This window comes from Chiloscyllium plagiosum, unplaced genomic scaffold, assembly GCF_037043375.1.
Source record: "Chiloscyllium plagiosum isolate Xiang-an unplaced genomic scaffold, Cpla_swu_hap1 HiC_scaffold_3, whole genome shotgun sequence".
Lineage (NCBI taxonomy): Eukaryota > Metazoa > Chordata > Chondrichthyes > Orectolobiformes > Hemiscylliidae > Chiloscyllium > Chiloscyllium plagiosum.
Window position 1 is genome coordinate 72,877,764 of NW_028270141.1, and position 19,744 is coordinate 72,897,507.

General features: G+C 39.7%; 1 protein-coding gene across 1 annotated transcript in view; it reads left to right on the forward strand.

The window, feature by feature from the left end:
- themis (thymocyte selection associated) overlaps window positions 1-19,744 on the forward strand; it is a 48,968-nt gene that overhangs the window by 16,879 nt on the left and 12,345 nt on the right. The window contains exons 2-4 of the mRNA XM_043683711.2: window positions 8,152-8,310; window positions 11,621-12,076; window positions 15,530-16,578. Of these exons, the coding sequence (XP_043539646.2) occupies window positions 8,152-8,310; window positions 11,621-12,076; window positions 15,530-16,578 (1,664 nt within the window). The remainder of the gene's footprint in view (window positions 1-8,151; window positions 8,311-11,620; window positions 12,077-15,529; window positions 16,579-19,744) is intronic.

Genomic DNA, 19,744 nt, shown 5'->3' on the forward strand with positions numbered 1-19,744 from the left:
TGAACCATGAACAAAAGAAAACAGAATTTAGAATAACTTAAATATTTGAAAACCCAATTGACTCAATGTAGCAACCTAACTAAGGAGCTGTTCCAATTCCCGTAACACCCCTTGGCAAAATGTAAATTCAAACTCAGGTTCTTATAGGCAAGATTTCAGAAAGAAGGCCAGTCAGGAACCATCTGCTGAAGCTTGGAATCTTTCTCTGGACTGCAGCAGCTTCTCACTGTTACAATTAACCGAAACTTGAAAAAAAAACTGAACTGGGAGAACTACCATTGTAAACTAGGTTCTTGCCCAGACATTTTGGCACCTCTGCCTTTGCCATCTCCCTTGGGGGAAAACAATGACCTTTTTAAAGTGATAGCATCATCACACTAAGATGAGCTTTTACTTCCACATTTTGTTAATTGAATTTAAATTCCATTAGAGTCATAGAGTCACACAGCATGGAAACAGACCCTTCAGTCGAACCAGTCCATGCAGCCAGTAATCCCAAACTAAACTCGTCCCACCTGCCTGTGCTTGGCCCATGTCCCTCCAAACATTTCTTATTCGTGTACATATCTAAATGTCTTTTGAATGTTATAACTCTACCAGCATCCACTACTTCCTTTTGAAGTTCATTCCACACACGAAAACCTCTATAAAAAAGAAGTCCCTCGTGTATTATTTAAATCTTTTCTTCCTCTCACCTTAAAATTATGCCTTCTAATCTTGAAGTCCGTCCCCCAGGGAAAAAACACCTGCTATTCATCTTATCTATATCCCTCATGATTTTATAAACCTTTATAAGATCATGTCTCGACTTCCAGTGCTCCAGTGAAAAATGTTCCAACCTCTCCTTATAATCAGATGTCCGCAGCAGGACTATGAATGTATGTTCTCATGACATTTGTCATGTACTCTGGATTTCTAGTCCAGATGTTACAGTGACACCATCTGCTCCTCTAATTGCCTCCTTATCTGGGTGAGGTCCTTGAATATTACCTGTTTCTTGTCGGAGACACGAGTGAATTTCCTGGATGACCTATTGATGCCCACACCTGGTGTCTTCACTAGAATTCAGCCACCTCAACATGGGCATGGTAATTTGAACCACTGAAGTTCTGTTTTTTTTCTTTGCTTTTGAGCTAAACCTTGTTGCATGTTTGGTGTTTATGTTGTCATAATTATAAATATTTTGTGAGTCATGCAATTAACTTATCGGAAAGGTGAATTAGCCAAGCATTGTTCCTTTGCTCGTTATCCCTTTGCTGAAGTGTGGAGATTGATCTATGCTTATATTTGTTTCACGTGGGATTTATGCCAATTACTATTCCAGGGGTTATGCAAATGACCTGACTCAGGGAACTGTTATGTAAATACCTCCTTGAGCCACCAGCGAGTACAACAACTAACATTGGAGTGAAATTTGTGCAACATTCTGCCTTTTAATTTGGGGTCATTATCTTGTTCCATGCTTTTCTCTATAAAAGCAAAGACAATGCTGAGATTTAATCATTCAAGACTGAAAATAACCTAAAAGCAAAATATTGGGAAAATAGACTGAATATTTTAAAAACTTAAAGCAATAGGTATGCTGGGCTGTAAACGTTTGTTGAACAAAAGCAAAAAAAAAACAAATCTGAGGACGATTATTAAAATAAAAAATGTTGGTAAATGTAACTTGACATTTCATAGATAATTTATGAACTGGGCTGTAATCAATTGCATAAATTGGAGATTTTGTAAAACCACTGAAAAGAAATATATTTCTGACTTAGTAGAAAGTAAAACATTTACATAATCAGCAATGACACAATGAAGATTATCTGTGTTGCGTAGTCATGTTACGACCCTTTTTTTAGCTGTTTAAATTTGACGTTACTAAATTAATCTATCCTGTGAAAAGAAACCTGATTTTTTTTGGCTGATGTCTAAAATTGATAGCATTTTGATATAAAATTAAGATCAGATGTCTTGTAGAAAATAATTTCTACTTTTACATGTTTCTTTAAGTCAGATTGACAATAACTAGTATTCAAATTTCATATGTAAAATGTAAATAAAAATAAACTTAGCTGAGGAATTCAGTACACAAATAGTTAAAAATAAAAAGCACAAAACTGAAATGTAGAGAGGGATTACAGAATAGAAATTAGAACATCCTTTGTTTTTGAATGCTAGAAGTCTGTATCAGAAAATCAAAGGAACACTTGAGCTCAAATGAATTATTAACCAAGTAAGTGGTGTAATTGAAAATCTTTATAATGATAGATGGGCTGTGCTAGGAAAGAGTAAACACTAATGAGTAAATTAGACAAGAAATCCTTTTAGAACAACATTCATCGCTAAATATATAGGAATGAAAAAATGTATCAGCTCAAAAACATGTTTCAACATCAAATTCCTGTGTTAAGAACCAGTTTAACTATATGTTAACATTTTGATATTCATAATTACATACCTGTACTTCACATTGGTCAGAGTCAGTATTTCATGCACTAGGTAGACATTTAGTATTGTATTATTTTTATTCATTATACGGATCTAAGCTTTGCTGAGAAGGCTAGCATTTGTTGACCTTTCCTAGTGAGAATTATAGAAGCCATCAGCAAAACTGAAGCTCTTTGACTTGTCGTGGCTGTGCTGGATTTGAAAGAACTGTTCTATTTAATCCCAAACCCTTGCAATTTGCCACTCTTCCAGTCTTTTCAAAGTTTCAAAGATCCCCTCATTCTTTCAAGCAGTGTATTCCAAATGTCAGAAATCTTTTCTGTGAAGGAATATCTCCTTGTTTTCACTTTAGACTTAAAACAAAATGACAAAGTAATGATGCCTCTGGTTATCAGAAGAAGTTTCCTGTTTCTGGCACTTCCAAAGCTCATCATAATTTTGAAAACCACTTTTGAAAGGAGAGCAGTCCTTATACAGAGAAGTTTAAGGGGATACCAAGAAGCTATCCTTGATATGGTGCTGGACCAGTTTATTAGACTACTGTGATGCTTAAATGGTGAAAGTGCAGTAGATTAGATTCCCTACAGTGTGGAAACAGACCCTTCGGCCCAACCAGTCCACACCGACCCTCCGAAGAATAACCCACCCAGACCCATTTTCCTCTGACTAATGCACCTAACACTCTGGGCAATTTAGCATGGCCAATTCAACTGACCTGCACATCTTTGGACTGTGGGAGGAAACCGAAGCACCCAGAGGAAACCCACGCAGACACAGGGAGAATGTGCAAACTCCACATGGTCAGGCACCTGAGACTGGAATTGAACCCAAGATCCTGGTGCGGTAATCCAGTGCTAACCACTGAGCCACTGTGCTGTCCCCCTCCCCCAAGAGTTCTAGGATTTTCATACAGTGACGTGAGAGGAGGTCACAGTATATTCAAGGCATGGCAGTGTAAACCTTAGAAGGGGAAAATGGAAACAATGTTGTGCTCCTGCAACTGCTATCTCCACTTTGAACAATCATTTGGAAAAATAATAATAAAAGCTATTTTTTTCAGTGCATGTTTCTTCCAATTCATACATAGATTAAAATGCATAAAGAAATAAATGTCTTAGCAAAGTGAAGAGAAACTCAACAAGGACAAAAACATATAATTTGTAATGTGTGTAGCCACATAATTAATCTTGCTTGTGTCTGAATGTCTTCATTAACATTTTTACCTATTGACCCCAGCTCCATTTGTAATGTCTGGGGAATCAATTGATATTCTTTGCAGAAGCTATCACTGCAGCTACACCTGTATATACAATTCTCAAAGGCCTGAGTAAGTGCGCTGTGGAGAATTTAAATCATCAGTAAGCAAGCTGCACCATGATAAGTTATGACAAGAAAACCATATATTTGTAGTTACCTATAATTTGCAGGAGGAGGTTGAGTGAGACAAAAGTTTTGCATGAAGATTGAGAGCGCGGCAAATAAAATCAGACTTGTAACCTCATTTGAAAAGCTAGCAACAAGTATGAAGATAATGGGCTAAGGATATGCTTCATAGCTTTTTATTATTGTTGTGATCTGTAATGAGGAAGTTGCTTTGAGCTACATTTATGTTGCGTCCATAACTTGCAATCCATTTTATCCAAAGTTTCTGCTGCACTTCCAGCAAAGTTAATAGTGGCTCCTACAAGGTTACAATCTATCATCAAAATAATGATGAGGCTATGGCATTCATCATTGTTTATACACTAATATTAGAGCAGGCAAAAGATAGTGGTGGGCTTAAATACAGAAATCCTGAAGTTACTCCCTAATACATCTGCTAGTAGTTTTATGAAAATATCATCTTGCTGTCTGAATGGGGTAGCATTGAAGCATTTCCACAGCAGATCCAAGCTCAACTTGCCACAGAAGGTTCAATCTTGTTTGTTTCAATCTAAGTGCCTTTTTAACATTAAATGTGTTACTTGCAGCCAGTCAAATTTTCTGGCACTGAAATGTAGTGATTATAAAAGTATAGTTTAATTCTTTCTGGTTTTTAATTGTTAGTAGAGATGATAAAAGTATGATGTTTTCACTTAGTGCAACATTATCAACTCCCACTTTTAAACAAATTATAGTGCAAAATTTCAACATAATTGGACAAATGAGAATCAGACAAAGTGAATCAGGCTAAAGGTAAATAATGTTTGCAGCATTTCTACTGCAATTTATACCCCTTTACTTAGTCATTTAGAACATAGAACAATAAGCACAGCACAGGCCCTTCGGCCCACGATTTCTTTATGAGGTTATATATTCTTTTAAAGTCTATAAAATTTATACCCCTTTACTTAGTCATTTAGAACATAGAACATATGAGGTTATATATTCTTTTAAAGTCTATAAAATTTATACCCCTTTACTTAGTCATTTAGAACATAGAACAATAAGCACAGCACAGGCCCTTCGGCCCACGATTTCTTTATGAGGTTATATATTCTTTTAAAGTCTATAAAATATATGTTTGAAGTTTAACTAATTGCGTCGTGCCTTATTTCACTTTCTTGTTTAAGTAATTATGTGAAACTACAGAAAACTTTCTGGATTTCCTATTGATGACTTGTACACAAAAGTAAATTGCCTGTGGTACATGACTGCAGAAAATACCTTGTATAATTTATAAGCTTTTTAGTAAAGATCTTTGTACGAGCTAACAAATATTATTAAGTACATTGTGCAGTTGTCAACAGTTTCGCAGTATATCCTGTGTGCCTCATCAAAAGTAAGATAGTTTGCCTTGAATTATTACCACCAAGTAATAACTGTTGTAACAACAAATGTAAAATGGATGCAAAAATTCAAGAGTAGCTCAAATCACTTTTAATTATCCAATTCTTGTGGGAAGGAGTTTGTAAGTGTTTTTAACCAAAAATGTGAAAAAGATCAACTGTGCTTTATGTATTCTTTAGATGTTGCTTACATCTAATTGTGTACACCAAAATGATTTGTTATTGAAATGGCACTTTATTTGGTAAACTTACATATAGAGACATAGAGATGTACAGCTTGGAAACAGACCCTTCGGTGCAACTCATTCATGCCGACCAGATATCCTAAACCAATCTAGTCCCACGTGCCAGCATCTGGCCCATATCCCTCCAAACCCTTCCTATTCATATACCCATCCAGATGCCTTTTAAATTTGTAATTGTACTAGCCTCCACCACTTCCTCTGGCAGCTCACTCCAGACATATACCACCCTCTGCATGAAACAATTGTCCCTTAGGTCTCTTATACTCTCTCACCCTAAACCTATGCCCTCTAGTTCTGGGCTCCTCCACCCAAGGGTAGAGACTTTATCTATTTATCCTATCCATGCTCTTTGTGATTTTATAAACCTCTATAAGGTCACCCCTCAGCCTCTGAAGATCCATGGAAAACAGCCCTAGCTGATTCAACCTCTCCCTATAGCTCAGATCCTCCAACCCTGGCAACATACTTGTAAATCTTTTCTGAACCCTTTCAAGTTTCACAACATTTTTCCGATAGGAAGGAGACCAGAATTGCACACAATATTCCAACAGTCGTTTAACCAATGTCCAGGACCTCCCAACTCCTGTACTCAATACTCTGACCAGTAAAGGAAAGCATACTCCTTCACTACCTGCGACTCCACTTTCAAGGAACCATGAACCTGCACTCCAAGGTCTCTTTGTTTAGCAACACTCCCTAGAAACCTTACCATTAAGTGTATCATATTTACTTTCCCAAAATGCAGCACCCCACATTTATCTAAATTAAACACTTCTCAGCCCTTTGGCCCATCTGATCAAGATCCCGTTGTAATCTGAGGTAACCTTCTTCGCTGTGCACTGCACCTCCAATTTTGGTGTCATCTGCTAACTTACTAACTATAGCTCTAGTGTTGAGATGAAACAAACAGATCATTGAGAAGATTTAAGACTTAGCTGCTTTCTCTTCTGTTACCATACAACATACCAAGGAGACTTTCTACGAGGTACAGAAACACAACTGTAAAACCATTTGTAAGGTATTTGAGAGCAATGTAAGATCACTCCTAATCACCTTTCATTTTAGGCAAATGTTTAGTCTTGTTGAGCAATCTTTCCTCCATCATGGCATAACTATAATGATAATTATAGTGACCCCTAACATTCTTGAGGCTATGCTGGCTTTATAATCCTGATGTTGTTTACAAATCTGTTTCTTGCTTTCAGGTATGTAGGGCATTATTAATGATGTATGTTGAGAACGCTCACTATATAGTCAATAGGGCAAAGAATTTTCCTAAGTGACAAAATATTATAAATTAAGAGTTTTCATTGGAGTAATGGAGGTGAAACCCTGCAATTACTTAGCAATAAATTGATCTGTAGTGGGAGGAGTTTGAAGCCAGTCAAGATGGATGATTAAATGGACTTTTTATAATTACCATGCCACACAAGTAAAATTTCTCAAGATAACTTAAAAACAAGCAATTCTTTTTTAAAAGACAAAGAGAAGCTGAAAGGTACTGAAAAACCAAAATCTTTTCTTAAAATCACAACTGCTCCTTTATGAAGTTCAATATAAATTAAACGGCCCTTTGCGTTTAACTGTGTGCACAGAATGCACAACATAATTTAGTCATAAATGAATGGTAAACCGTTCTGTATCTTAGCTCAAATTCAGTTTGATATTTAAATGAAACTGGTGTTTTTTCGCTCCAGGGTTGCCTGGATGCAATGGAAGAAATAAGATGGATGCAATGGAAGAAATTCCAGTTTGAATCACCACCCCTTGCCTTTGCACATTCTGTGCATTTCATTACAGTCTGCCTTGGAACATTAAATAAAATTATTCTTGAAATATGGCCCAAATCTGACCCTGGATATATTTTTTAATAAAGGTACTTTTGGAGGGTCAGGACTGTTCAGGTGCGTGTGAGCTTAGTAGGGAGTGTCTAAGTAAGAATTTTCAGGGCGCGGTGTCGGGGTTCAGGGTGGTGGTTAGGTATCCATGTAGGATTGGGGGATATCATTGGAGAGTTAATTGGGTGTGGGATGGGAGGGATCAAATTAATCATTAGCCACATATGGACAAGTTTTAATTGTCTTACCTTTTGTGGGTTGCGATTACCTTTACTCAGTTGGAGCCTTATGAAATATACAACTCTAACATCCCTACGAGAATTTTTCTAGAAAGTTCCAGCCCCTTAGTAATACCTGAAAGTCAGCTGCATCAGGATTTCTGACCTTCCTAGTACAAGACCTGACTCAAAATGATTTTTACTAGAATTATTATGATACATTATGTTTAGAATATCAGTATTTCTGCACTTTATTTCTGGAGATAAAGTCATCTTTGCACAAATAAAAAAACTAAAATTAGGTTTTGGAGAAAATATAATTTATTCTGTCATAATATACATGAATCATATTTATTAGGGGTGTAAAACTGCAATGTAATGGGCTATTTGCAGTATAAAAGTTTAGACTGATATTATAAACTTTCAAATTGTTAGCCAGAGATATTATTTCCTCATCATTAATGTCAGCATTTTGTTGTATTCAAAAATGTTGATATGTATATGATGTCCATTTCCTACTTTTGTACTGATTCAGAATCTTTAAACAACAAATTCAATCCAATTTCTTCCATTTTCATGATTCTGTAAGCACATTTTAATGACTTAAAAGTTTTAAAAATAATTCTGGAAAATGTTTTTATAGGTTCTGTGTATGAAATGCATGGCCACGAATGTTGCCTGGCTACAGGAGAAGTAATTAAAGTCATTGGTTTCAAAATTGCAAAAATTAAAGTCGAAAATTGTGATGGTACTGAAAACAATGATTTCGCAAATAACGTGGAACTACCACTGGACTACCCAGGTATTTTTATATTTTGCTTGTATATTTTATGGTCACCACCATTAATTCTGTGGGTGGAATTTTCCCCTTCCTGGTGTGGTATGAGCAAAATTGAGAAAGTTGGGAATAACAAAAATCAGTATCTTAGCATTGAGAAACTTCTTGCGGTTTCCTCCTCAAGCCTTAAATGGAAGTGCATTATGTTATTACTTTCTGAGTGAAAAAGATTTTTCTCATATCATCTTTGCTTCTTTTGCACACCATTTCAAATGTATGCCTCCTTGTTCTTGTTCCTTTTACAAGCAGAAACCGCTTCATCCAACTACTCTGTCCAGCCTGCTCATAAATATGGAAATGTCATGCAGATCTGCTCTTGGTCTTTTGCTCTTCTGGAAGAACTGCCCCAATTTCATCAATCTGTCCTCATAAAGTGATGTTTCTCACACATGAAACCATTCCACTAAGTTGCTTCTGCACTCTCCAGTGGATTCATACCTTTTCTTTAATTTGGCACCCACAACTGTACTCTATACTCCAGATGAGTTCTAACAAGTGTCTTGTACAAGTTCAACATCACCTCCTTGCTCTTATACTCTATGCTGCTATTAGTGAAGCTAAGAACACTGTATGCCTTACTCACTGCTGTCTTCACCTGTCCTCTCACCTTCAATGATCTGTGCTAATAAACATCCGGATCCCTCTGCTGCTGCACCCCATTTAGAATTGTACCCACTATTCTAGTCTCTTTCTGTATTTTGACTACTTCTTTTTGATTTATTTCACTTATTTTATTTTTCACTTTTATTTACATTTCTCCGCATTGTACCTCATCTGCCACCTATCCACCATTTACGAACTTGCCAAATGTCCTTTTTTGGAGTTGACCCTGGTCAACTCCACTACAAATCTTCCTTCAGCCCAAAAACAAAGCATTGACCACTACTCTCGGTTTCCTATCTCACAGCCAAGTGTGTATCTATCTTGCTACTGTCCCTTTTTATACCATGACCTATAACAGTCATTGAGTCTTTTGCGTGGCAGTGTATCGCATGCCTTCTGGAAACCCATGTATATTGCATCAACAGCTTTACCCTCATTCATTACCTCTTCAAAAATATCCAGCAAGTTAGTTAAACACAATTTCTTCTTTAGATATCCATGCTACCTCTTCCTAACCAACCTACTCTTTTCTCATGTGATTACTAATTCTCTAACTAATAATTGTTTCTGGAAAATTCCCCATCAAAGTTAAACTAACTAGTCTGTGATTGCTGGAGTTATCCTTACAACCTTTCCTGAGCTAGGCTTTAATGTTCTCCAGTTTTCTGGTACCTTCTCTGAGTTCAGAGAAAACGGAAAGATAATGGTCACTGCCCTGGAATTTCTACCTTCACTTCCTTTCAAATCCTTGAATGCATCTTATCCAGTCCCTAGTGCCTTGTCAATATTAGATGCCAATATTCTATCCAAAGCTTCTTCCTTATTACTTTTGAACTCCTATAGCGAGAGACTTCCTTCATCTGACACCATGGTCTGGGTAGCATCCTCCTCTTTTATTTTTATATATAGACAGCTGTAAAGCATTCATTTAAAATGTCAGCTGTACCCCCTTTATTTGTAAATTCCCTTTTTGGTCTCTGATCATCCCTACTCCTCCTTCAGCCACTCTTTAATTGCCTATGTACCTATAGAAGACTTTGGAATTTCCCTTTGTGTTAGCTGCTTGTCCTTTCTCATAGTTACTCTTTGCTTTTCCTAAATGCTTTTTCATACCTCTATTCCCCCCAAAAATGATTGGCATTCTTGTGGAGTTCCAATTGTATTTTTTGCCTTTCACTTGTCAAAGGTACATCTTTCTAATGTTAATTTCTACCTTCTCTGTCATCTGGGAAGCGCTGGATTTCTTTGTCCTACCTTTTCCGTGACAGGGAATATACCTCAAATGTACCTGGATCATCTGCTCTTTGAAGGTGGCCCATCATTCTGTTCCTCTTTCTTATGCCAACCTCTTGTTTCAGTAAATCCTATTCTTCAGTCAGTTCTGTTTTTACCTCCTAAAGTCAGCTCTCTGCCAATTGATTTTTCTTACTCAGGAATGTTGCATGTTATTCTTCAACACCATTCCAAAACTTATGATACAATGTCACTGTTTCCTAAATGTTAACCCCTAAGAACTGGAGCAGACTAGGCACCAAAAATCCCAATTGACGCAAAATTTTGACATTCCACTCCATTGCCCATACACTAAATTGCACCTAGCCCTTTTCACTCATCACCCTTTGTATCCCGGCAAACGTCAACTCTGGGCTGGCAAGACTTCAATTTTAATGTTCTTATTTTCCCAATCCCTACATTAGCCTAAGCCCTCCTTCCTTGGTGACCTCTTTCAACTCTGCAACATTATGATATACCTGCAATGTTTCAATTAGGACCTCTGTTCCTTCCCAGGTTTAATCATTTAACCAATCACACCTCTTTCTGGTCTTAAGATGCTTCTAGTTAAGTATTAAGTCATTTTTCCTTTTGTCACTGGGTGTAAATTATTGTTTGTTAAAACCTCAAGGAAGCATTTTGGGATGTTTTACCACATGATATTTGCTGTATACATTAGAGCTGTAAGGTAAATATGTTGATAAATAATTTGATGTAATTTGCACATGTATATGAGCAAGTACATCACATTTTAGGCACAGAAATGTCAGTATTCAGTATGCTATTACATCCCTAATTGTTTCCAGGAAAAAGGAAGTGATAATGAAACATTTCTAAAATCATTTCTGCTCTAACTGTGAGAAAAATGTTAGCAAATATAGTTTGTTGAGTGAAGTGCAATTTGCACTGCAAAAACTTGAATTCAATTGCACTGATTTTGTGATGAGATGTATAGCATGCAGAATCGTAAAATTGCTATCAAAGGCTGCATTTGGACCGTTGTGCAAATATTTCGGCATGAAACAATATTTTAGTGTGACGTAATCGGTAATTTGGTTTACACAATGTCTTAAAAACGTTTTGGCAGTAATCTATAATTGGTGAACAACAAAAGCAATAAGTTCAAAATGGGCATGTTTAATATAGAAATAATTTATGCATAACATAAGTGGTTTAAATTTTGCTTCAGAATCTAATTGATACCCATGACATTGATCTGATCTGGGTCTACATGGAAATTCAAGCAAAGTTGCATCAATATGTGAAACCATCTGTATGTATTTGCTGCAACAACCAATGCATGTAAAGGAAATAAATTGATATAGCATTTAAGCTATACCATGTGTTTGGATATAGAAGTTAACATCTGACATTTAACTTTGAATGATTCTTGCATCAGGTTTCTTCAAGATTATTGCTGATCCAAGCCCCTACACTAGTGTTGGTGACATTACAAAGTCAGTACAAATTGGGCACAATCGTTTGGGCCAGCCTCACTTTTTCAGTGATGTGGATATTCAGGTGGGTGACATCTTAATAACAGAACACGAACACATAGTGCTAAACTCGCTGGCCGAAGTGGATGGAGAGCAGTATGTGAATTGTACTGTTAACAGAGGAGATAAAAATGAGACATTGAGGCTTCCACTGTCCTATGAAGGAACATTTTGCGAATGTGAAGATGACCAGTTTTATACACTGAAGGAGATTATAGAATGGAAGATGCCTAAACACCGAAGGAGAGTTGTGAAGCTTGCAAAAACATTGACTGCTTGGGATCCAAATCCTTATAATGAGTATCTTCAAAATGACCTGAGCCTGGTGCCTGTGTATGAAATACAGGCAGTGATGAAATGTAAGCAAAACATTGCATTTTTTGTCAATTGTATTCTACTTTTTAAGCTAAACAAATAGTTTGAGATTTTCTGCTTTTGCACCTGCCCACCCACAACTTGGGAACCAACTTAACGATAGATAGAATGTGTGGGTTAAGAATAAGAGAGTAAAATACTTGCCAATTTGTCAGCGGTTTATCACAGTCATTCTGTTACAAAATCATAAATTAACACTTGCTATAACAAAGGTCAGTTGTAAAGTAGAACAGAGTGTCAAAACAAAGTCTGCTCTATATAAAAGGAGCATACAAGTGTAGACATTCATAATTCGCAAAGTTAATAGAATCTATACGGTTTTCATTCTCAGTTTAAAAGAAAATAATTGCTAGTTAGGCGAGCATTAAAAATTTGTAAAATTTCAGAAGTGTTTTGCTGAGATGCTTGCCCCACATATAGATTTTGGATTATCTAACAATCACAACTTAATAAATTAAACAAATTTAAAGGGCATCATAGTTAAAATGGCACATAGCTCATTCTGGTCAGTTATACAAGTCTTGATTTATCCAAACCTGTTTTCAGACAAACATACAACCTATGCATGAGCTTGCTGGAGCTTACCTAACATTTGAATCTTCAGTAATTCCCAGGTACTGGTTCATTTGTGATTGGGTAACTGTTTTCTGTCCTTTGTACATTACCCACCAGGGGCAGAAGTTCAGGAATATGCTCACAGACATGCCCTAGCCTTTTAACTGATAGAAATATAGGAGCAATTTCTGAGGTTCCCATAGGCAAACCTACATCCTTGTGTTTGCTCAAAGATGCAGACATTGAGAGTTCAATAAATGCATATTTGATGTTTAGATCTGTGTAGTTATTTATGTAAAGATGAGTCAAAAGATATAAAATTAGTGTTGCAATGCTTCTCCCGCACCGCCCGTTTCTACCTCCTGCCCAAAATCCACAAACCTGACTGCCCCGGACGACCCATCGTCTCAGCCTGCTCCTGCCCAACCGAACTCATCTCGGCATACCTCGACACGGTCCTGTCCCCATTAGTCCAAGAACTCCCCACCTACGTTCGTGACACCACCCACGCCCTCCACCTCCTCCAGGATTTCCGCTTCCCCGGTCCCCAACGCCTCATCTTCACCATGGACATCCAGTCCCTGTACACCTCCATCCCCCATCACGAAGGACTCAAAGCACTCCGCTTCTTCCTTTCCCGCCGTACCACCCAGTACCCTTCCACCGACACCCTCCTTCGACTGACCGAACTGGTCCTCACCCTGAACAACTTTTCTTTCCAATCCTCCCACTTTCTCCAAACAAAAGGAGTAGCCATGGGCACCCGCATGGGCCCCAGCTATGCCTGCCTCTTCGTAGGGTATGTGGAACAATCCATCTTCCGCAACTACACTGGCCCCACCCCCCATCTTTTCCTTCGCTACATTGATGACTGTATCGGCGCTACCTCGTGCTCCCACGAGGAGGTTGAACAGTTCATCCACTACACTAACACCTTCCACCCCGACCTTAAATTCACCTGGACAGTCTCGGACTCCTCCCTCCCCTTCCTAGACCTTTCTGTTTCTATCTCAGGCGACCGAATCAACACGGACATCTACTACAAACCAACCGACTCCCACAGCTACCTGGACTACACCTCCTCCCATCCTGCCCCCTGTAAAAACGCCATCCCATTCTCCCAATTCCTTCGACTCCGCCGCATCTGCTCCCAGGAGGACCAGTTCAAAATACGTACAACACAGATGGCCTCCTTCTTCAAGGACCGCAATTTCCCCCCCGACGTGGTCGACGGTGCCCTCCACCGCATCTCCTCCACTTCCCGCTCCTCCGCCCTTGAGCCCCGCCCCTCTAACCGCCACCACGACAGAACCCCACTGGTACTCACCTACCACCCCACCAATCTCCATGTACAGCGCATCATCCGCTGTCACTTCCGCCACCTCCAAACAGACCCCAGCACCAAGGATATATTTCCCTCCCCTCCCCTATCAGCTTTCCGTAGAGACCACTCCCTCCGCGACTCCCTTGTCAGATCCACACCCCCCACCGACCCAACCTCCACTCCCGGCACCTTCCCTTGCAACCGCAGGAGGTGCAACACTTGCGCCCACACCTCCCCCCTCACTTCTCTCCAAGGCCCCAAAGGAAACTTCCATATCCGCCACAGATTCACCTGCACCTCCACCCACATCATCTACTGCATCCGCTGCAGCCGGTGTGGCCTCCTCTATATTGGGGAGACAGGCCGCCTACTTGCGGAGCGATTCAGAGAGCACCTCTGGGCCACCCGGACGAACCAACCCAACCACCCTGTAGCACAGCATTTCAACTCCCCCTCCCACTCCACCGAGGATATGCAGGTCATTGGACTCCTCCACCGGCAAACCACAACAACGCGACGGTCGGAGGAGGAGCGTCTTATCTTCCGACTGGGAACCCTCCAACCACAGGGGATGAACTTGGACTTTACCAGTTTCTTCATCCCCCCTCCCCCCACCTTGTCTCAGCCGAATCCCTCCAGCCCGGCACCGCCTTCCTGACCTGCAGTCTTCTTCTTGACCTCTCTGCCTCCATCCTACTCCGACCTATCCCCCTCACCTTGACCTCTTTCCACCTATCACATTTCCAACGCCCCTCCTCCAAGTCCCTCCTCCCTACCTTTTATCTTCTCCTGCTGAACACTCTCTGCTCATTCCTGAAGAAGGGCCTGTGCCCGAAACGTCGAATCTCCTGTTCCCTGGATGCTGCCTGACCTGCTGTGCTGTTCCAGCAATAAAGTTTCAACTTTGATCTCCAGCATCTGCAGAACTCACTTTCTCCTTCTTCCTTTAGAGACAATCGAAAAGCAGGAAATTTGCAAGAAGAAATTGTGTAGTTTCCACAGAGCAGCTATGTAGAATTTAATAAGTTGTTCTATATGTGACCATTTTGTTTTAAGATCATATATTTCTCACCAGTGTCAGGGCACAAATATTCCATTTTATTCACCATTTTATCTTATGATTCGCACCTTTGTCACTTGCCCCCATAAAAGATTTTCAGCAGTTGTAGAAACTATGTGTAGGAAGAAAGAAAAAATAAACATTTACTACAGAGAAGTATCAACATTTTGTAGTGGCAGTGCTCAAGTCCAATCCCTATGGTTCTGTTTTTACTCTGGTAGTTCTATTTTAAAGATGGTGAGGAGTGAGGTGTGTGGTTGGCATGGGGAGCATTCCTTTGGAAACCTTTGCATTATTGCATCTGCCAGCATGAACAGTTATTCATTTGGTTTCTTCTGCACGTTTCAGAGGAAGAACAGTAAGGAGGTGTTAGGAAGGGTGGAATTAAAATGTGACGTTTCGAAAGCATCTCTTGACTCCAAACTGTGACAAATAATTTTGTGTGTTTCAGTGAAGAAAAGCAACTGATTTTATTTTCTCTCTTAATTATTTCTTCAGTCCGAAAGGATATTGTATACATACCATCTAACCTTGATGTAGAGGTTATAGACGTGACAGAGCTTTATGACATTAACTCCTTTGTACAGCCTCTGACATTAATTGATGTTTTTAAAAGACCGGATGAAGACTTCCCCATATTGGCTGAAATAATTGAGTGCCCTGACCACCAGCACATTTACAATTCCCTGAGAGCAGAACGAATAATAGTTATTCACGAGAAGCACTTTGCCAAGAAAGCGATTGCATCGGAGAACAGAAGCGATTTAAATAAAAAGCACTTTTTAATTCCCAAAACCTACAAAGGACGATTCAAAAGAAGACCGAGAGAGTTCCCAACAGTGTATGATCTGAAGCTGGCAATAAACAACAATGACCACTTGCACGTCATTGCAACAAAGATGTTTGAATCCGAGTATGCAGAGTTTTCGTCTGTAGAGGTGGGTGACCAGTTTCTTGTTCATCAATGTCAGAGCACTGAAGTCAGCTGGGAAGGAGATAAACGGATAGTTGAAGCACTGGCTTGTGAAAAAATTGTGGGAAAAGACTATGAACAAGTCCTCCTTCCTACATATATGGAAGGAAGCTTTGTTGAAGTTATTCATGATAAAAAGCAGTACAATATTTCTGACATTTGTGAACATTTTAGCCTTCCCTTTAATGTTAAAGTATCCGTAAGAGATTTGTCAATCAATGACAATTTAGCAGCCTTGCCTTCATTACGAATTGAGGAAGAAATTACAGATCCATGCTTGCTCGTGAGCATGCTGGACAGTCCTTCAGAATGTTTCAAAATTCCAGTTCAGCGAGTCAACTTGTCCGTTCAAATGTTACAGAGGCCAGCAGTAAATGTTCCATGTTCTACTCCAAAAACCATTGTAGAGGAGATCAGCGAAGATGTGTACTACATGCTGCGGAGATATGAAAATTCCACATTGCATCCTCCTCCCCGTCCTCCAAAAAAACCTCAATCACCGATATCATCAACAAAAATATTGAGACTGTACCCACCTCAACCTCGAAAACGGACTCCCCATAAGTCTCCAAAGGTAAGGCAATACTTTATATCAAAGAGGGACAGCAATACTGAGGATTTAGAATTGTTTACACGAAGCAGTTACTTTTATTTAAAAGCAAAAGCAATGAAAATTCAAACCTTTAAAGTGACTAGAGTGGAGTACATCAGAAGGATATTAGAAGAAACAGCTTGGTTCAAAGTCTGTTAACTATTTAGTTGAGATGTACAGAGTAGGAAGATCCCAAGTACTAAATCAGATTATCCCGGGCAGAATGACAATGAGAGCATGACAATTAGCCTGAGAGTCTTGTTTCTCAGAAGAGAAGAAAAGTTCAATAATTATTCTGGGTTGCTACTCAGAAAAATGAATCTGGAAATGTATTTGGCCAGCTATGGAGCAAGGAGGGTTTTTACTGTCTCATCTCGCCCAGCTGTTAAGTAGTTTTATCTCATTGAAAGGTGTAAAATTCACAGAGGAGTTGACAGGATAGATATGAGAGGATAGTTCCCCAGACTTTAGAGTTTGGAAGTAGGGATCATAGTCTCTGGGTAAGGAGGAGGTAATTCAGGACTGATATGAAGATTTTTTTCAATCAGCATGGTGCAAATCTTTGGATTTCTCTACCCTAGGGATGTCTGGAAACTTGATTAAAGAGTATATTCAGATTGGGATTGATTGATTGATTTTTTTTGGACAATAAGGGAAGTGCAGGACACAAGGATAGAGCAGGAGAGTTCAGCCATCGTGTTATTGAATGGTGAACAGGCTAGGGGAACCATCTGGCCGATGGCTGCTAAGAGTTTCTGTGTTGTTGCAGAAGTTAATGCTTGAATAATTGTTCATAGAATAATACAGCACAGAACAGGCCCTTCGGCCCACGATGTTGTGCCGAACATTTGTCCTAGCTTAAGCACCAATCCATGTACCTATCCAATTGCCGCTTAAAGGTCGCCAATGATTCTGAGTCTGCCACTCCCACAGGCAGTGCATTCCATGTCCCCACCACACTCTGGGTAAAGAACCTACCCCTGACATCCCCTCCTATACCTTCCACTCTTCACCTTAAATTTATGTCCCCTTGTAACACTCTGTTGTACCTGGGGAAAAAGTTTCTGACTGTCTACTCTATCTATTCCTCTGATCATCTTATAAAGTCACCTCTATCAAGTCACCCCACATCCTTCGCCGTTCCAATGAGAAAAGGCCTAACACTCTCAACCTATCCTCGTACGACCTATTCTCCATTCCAGGCAACATCCTGGTAAATCTTCTCTGCACCCTCTCCAAAGCTTCCACATCTTTCCTAAAGTGAGGCGACCAGAACTGCACACAATACTCCAAATGTGGCCTAACCAAGGTCCTGTACAGCTGCAACATCACTTCACGACTCTTGAATTCAATCCCTTTGCTCATGAACGCTAATACACCATAGGCCTTCTTACAAGCTCTATCCACCTGAGTGGCAACTTTCAAAGATTTATGAACATAGACCCCAAGATCCCTCTGCTCCTCCACCTTACCAAGAACCCTACCGTTAACCTTGTATTCCGTATTCTTATTTGTCCTTCCAAAATGGACAACCTCACACTTGACAGGGTTGAACTCCATCTGTCACTCTTCAGCCCAGCTCTGCATCATATCTAAGTCCCTTTGCAGCCGACAACAGCCCTCCTCACTATCCACAACTCCACCAATCTTCGTATCGTCTGCAAATTTACTGACCCACCCTTCGACTCCCTCTCCCAAGTCATTAATAAAAATTACAAACAGCAGAGGACCCAGAACTGATCCCTGCGGAATTCCACTTGTAACTGGGCTCCAGGCTGAATATTTACCATCTACCACCACTCTCTGACTTCTACCGGTTAGCCAGTTTTCTATCCAACTGTCCAAATTTCCCTCCATCCCATGCCTCCTGACTTTCCGCATAAGCCTACCATAGGGAACCTTATCAAATGCCTTACTAAAATCCATGTACACTACATCCACTGCTCTACCCTCATCCACATGCTTGGTCACCTCCTCAAAGAATTCAATAAGACTTGTAAGGCAAGACCTACCGTTCACAAATCCGTGCTGGCTATCCCTAATCAAGCAGTGTCTTTCCAGATACTCATAAATCCTATCCCTCAGTACCCTTTCCATTACTTTGCCTACCACCGAAGTAAGACTAACTGGCCTGTAATTCCCGGGGTTATCCCTATTCCCTTTTTTGAACAGGGGCACAACATTCGCCACTCTCCAGTCCTCTGGTACCACCCCCGTTGACAGTGAAGACGAAAAGATCATTGGTTCTGCAATTTCCTCTCTTGCTTCCCACATAATCCTAGGATATATCCCGTTAGGCCCGGGGGACTTGTCTATCCTCAAGCTGTTCAAAATGTCCAACACATCTTCCTTCCTAACAAGTATCTCCTCTAGCTTACCAGTCTGTTTCACACTCTCCTCTTCAACAATACGGTCCGTCTCAACAATACGGTTCACTTTGGTAAAGTAGGGGAGGGTAACCAATGTTTGTGAAACAAACCCATGAATGTATTCAGTAGGGAAGGAGGACAATTTAGGTTTGTGGGGAGGGTAGTTGAAATCATAACTCAAACACAAGCCTGTCTTTGGAAAGCTTAGAAAACACGTATGTAATCAAAAGTGTCATACAGCAGATGTTTGGTTTTTTTCTTTAGTTCAAGAGGCTAGAAATAAAAATGTTTCAGTATGACAATGTTTTATATTGCAGTTACTGTATTTAAAAATATTTAAGATAATTCTAGAGATGTAGAGGAAAGATGATTATGGATAAGAGCGAGAGTAACAGGGTAATTGTTACGGGGGACTTTAACTTTCCAAATAGTGACTGGAAATGCTACAGTTATAGTACTTTCGATGGGTCAGTATTTGTCCAAGCTTGCAGGAGGGTTTCCTGACACAGTATGTAGACAAGCCAACAAGGGGCGAGGCCACATTGGATTTGGTACTGGGTAATGAACCCGGCCAGGTGTTAGATTTGGAGATGGGTGAACACTATGGGGATAGTGACCACAATTCGGATATGTTTACTTTAGCAATGGAAAGGAATAAGTATATACCGCAGGGCAAGAGTTATAGCTGGTGGAAAGGCAATTATTGATGCGATTAGGCAAGATTTAGGCTGCATAGGATAGGGAAGGAAACTGCAGGGGACGGGCACAATTGAAATGTG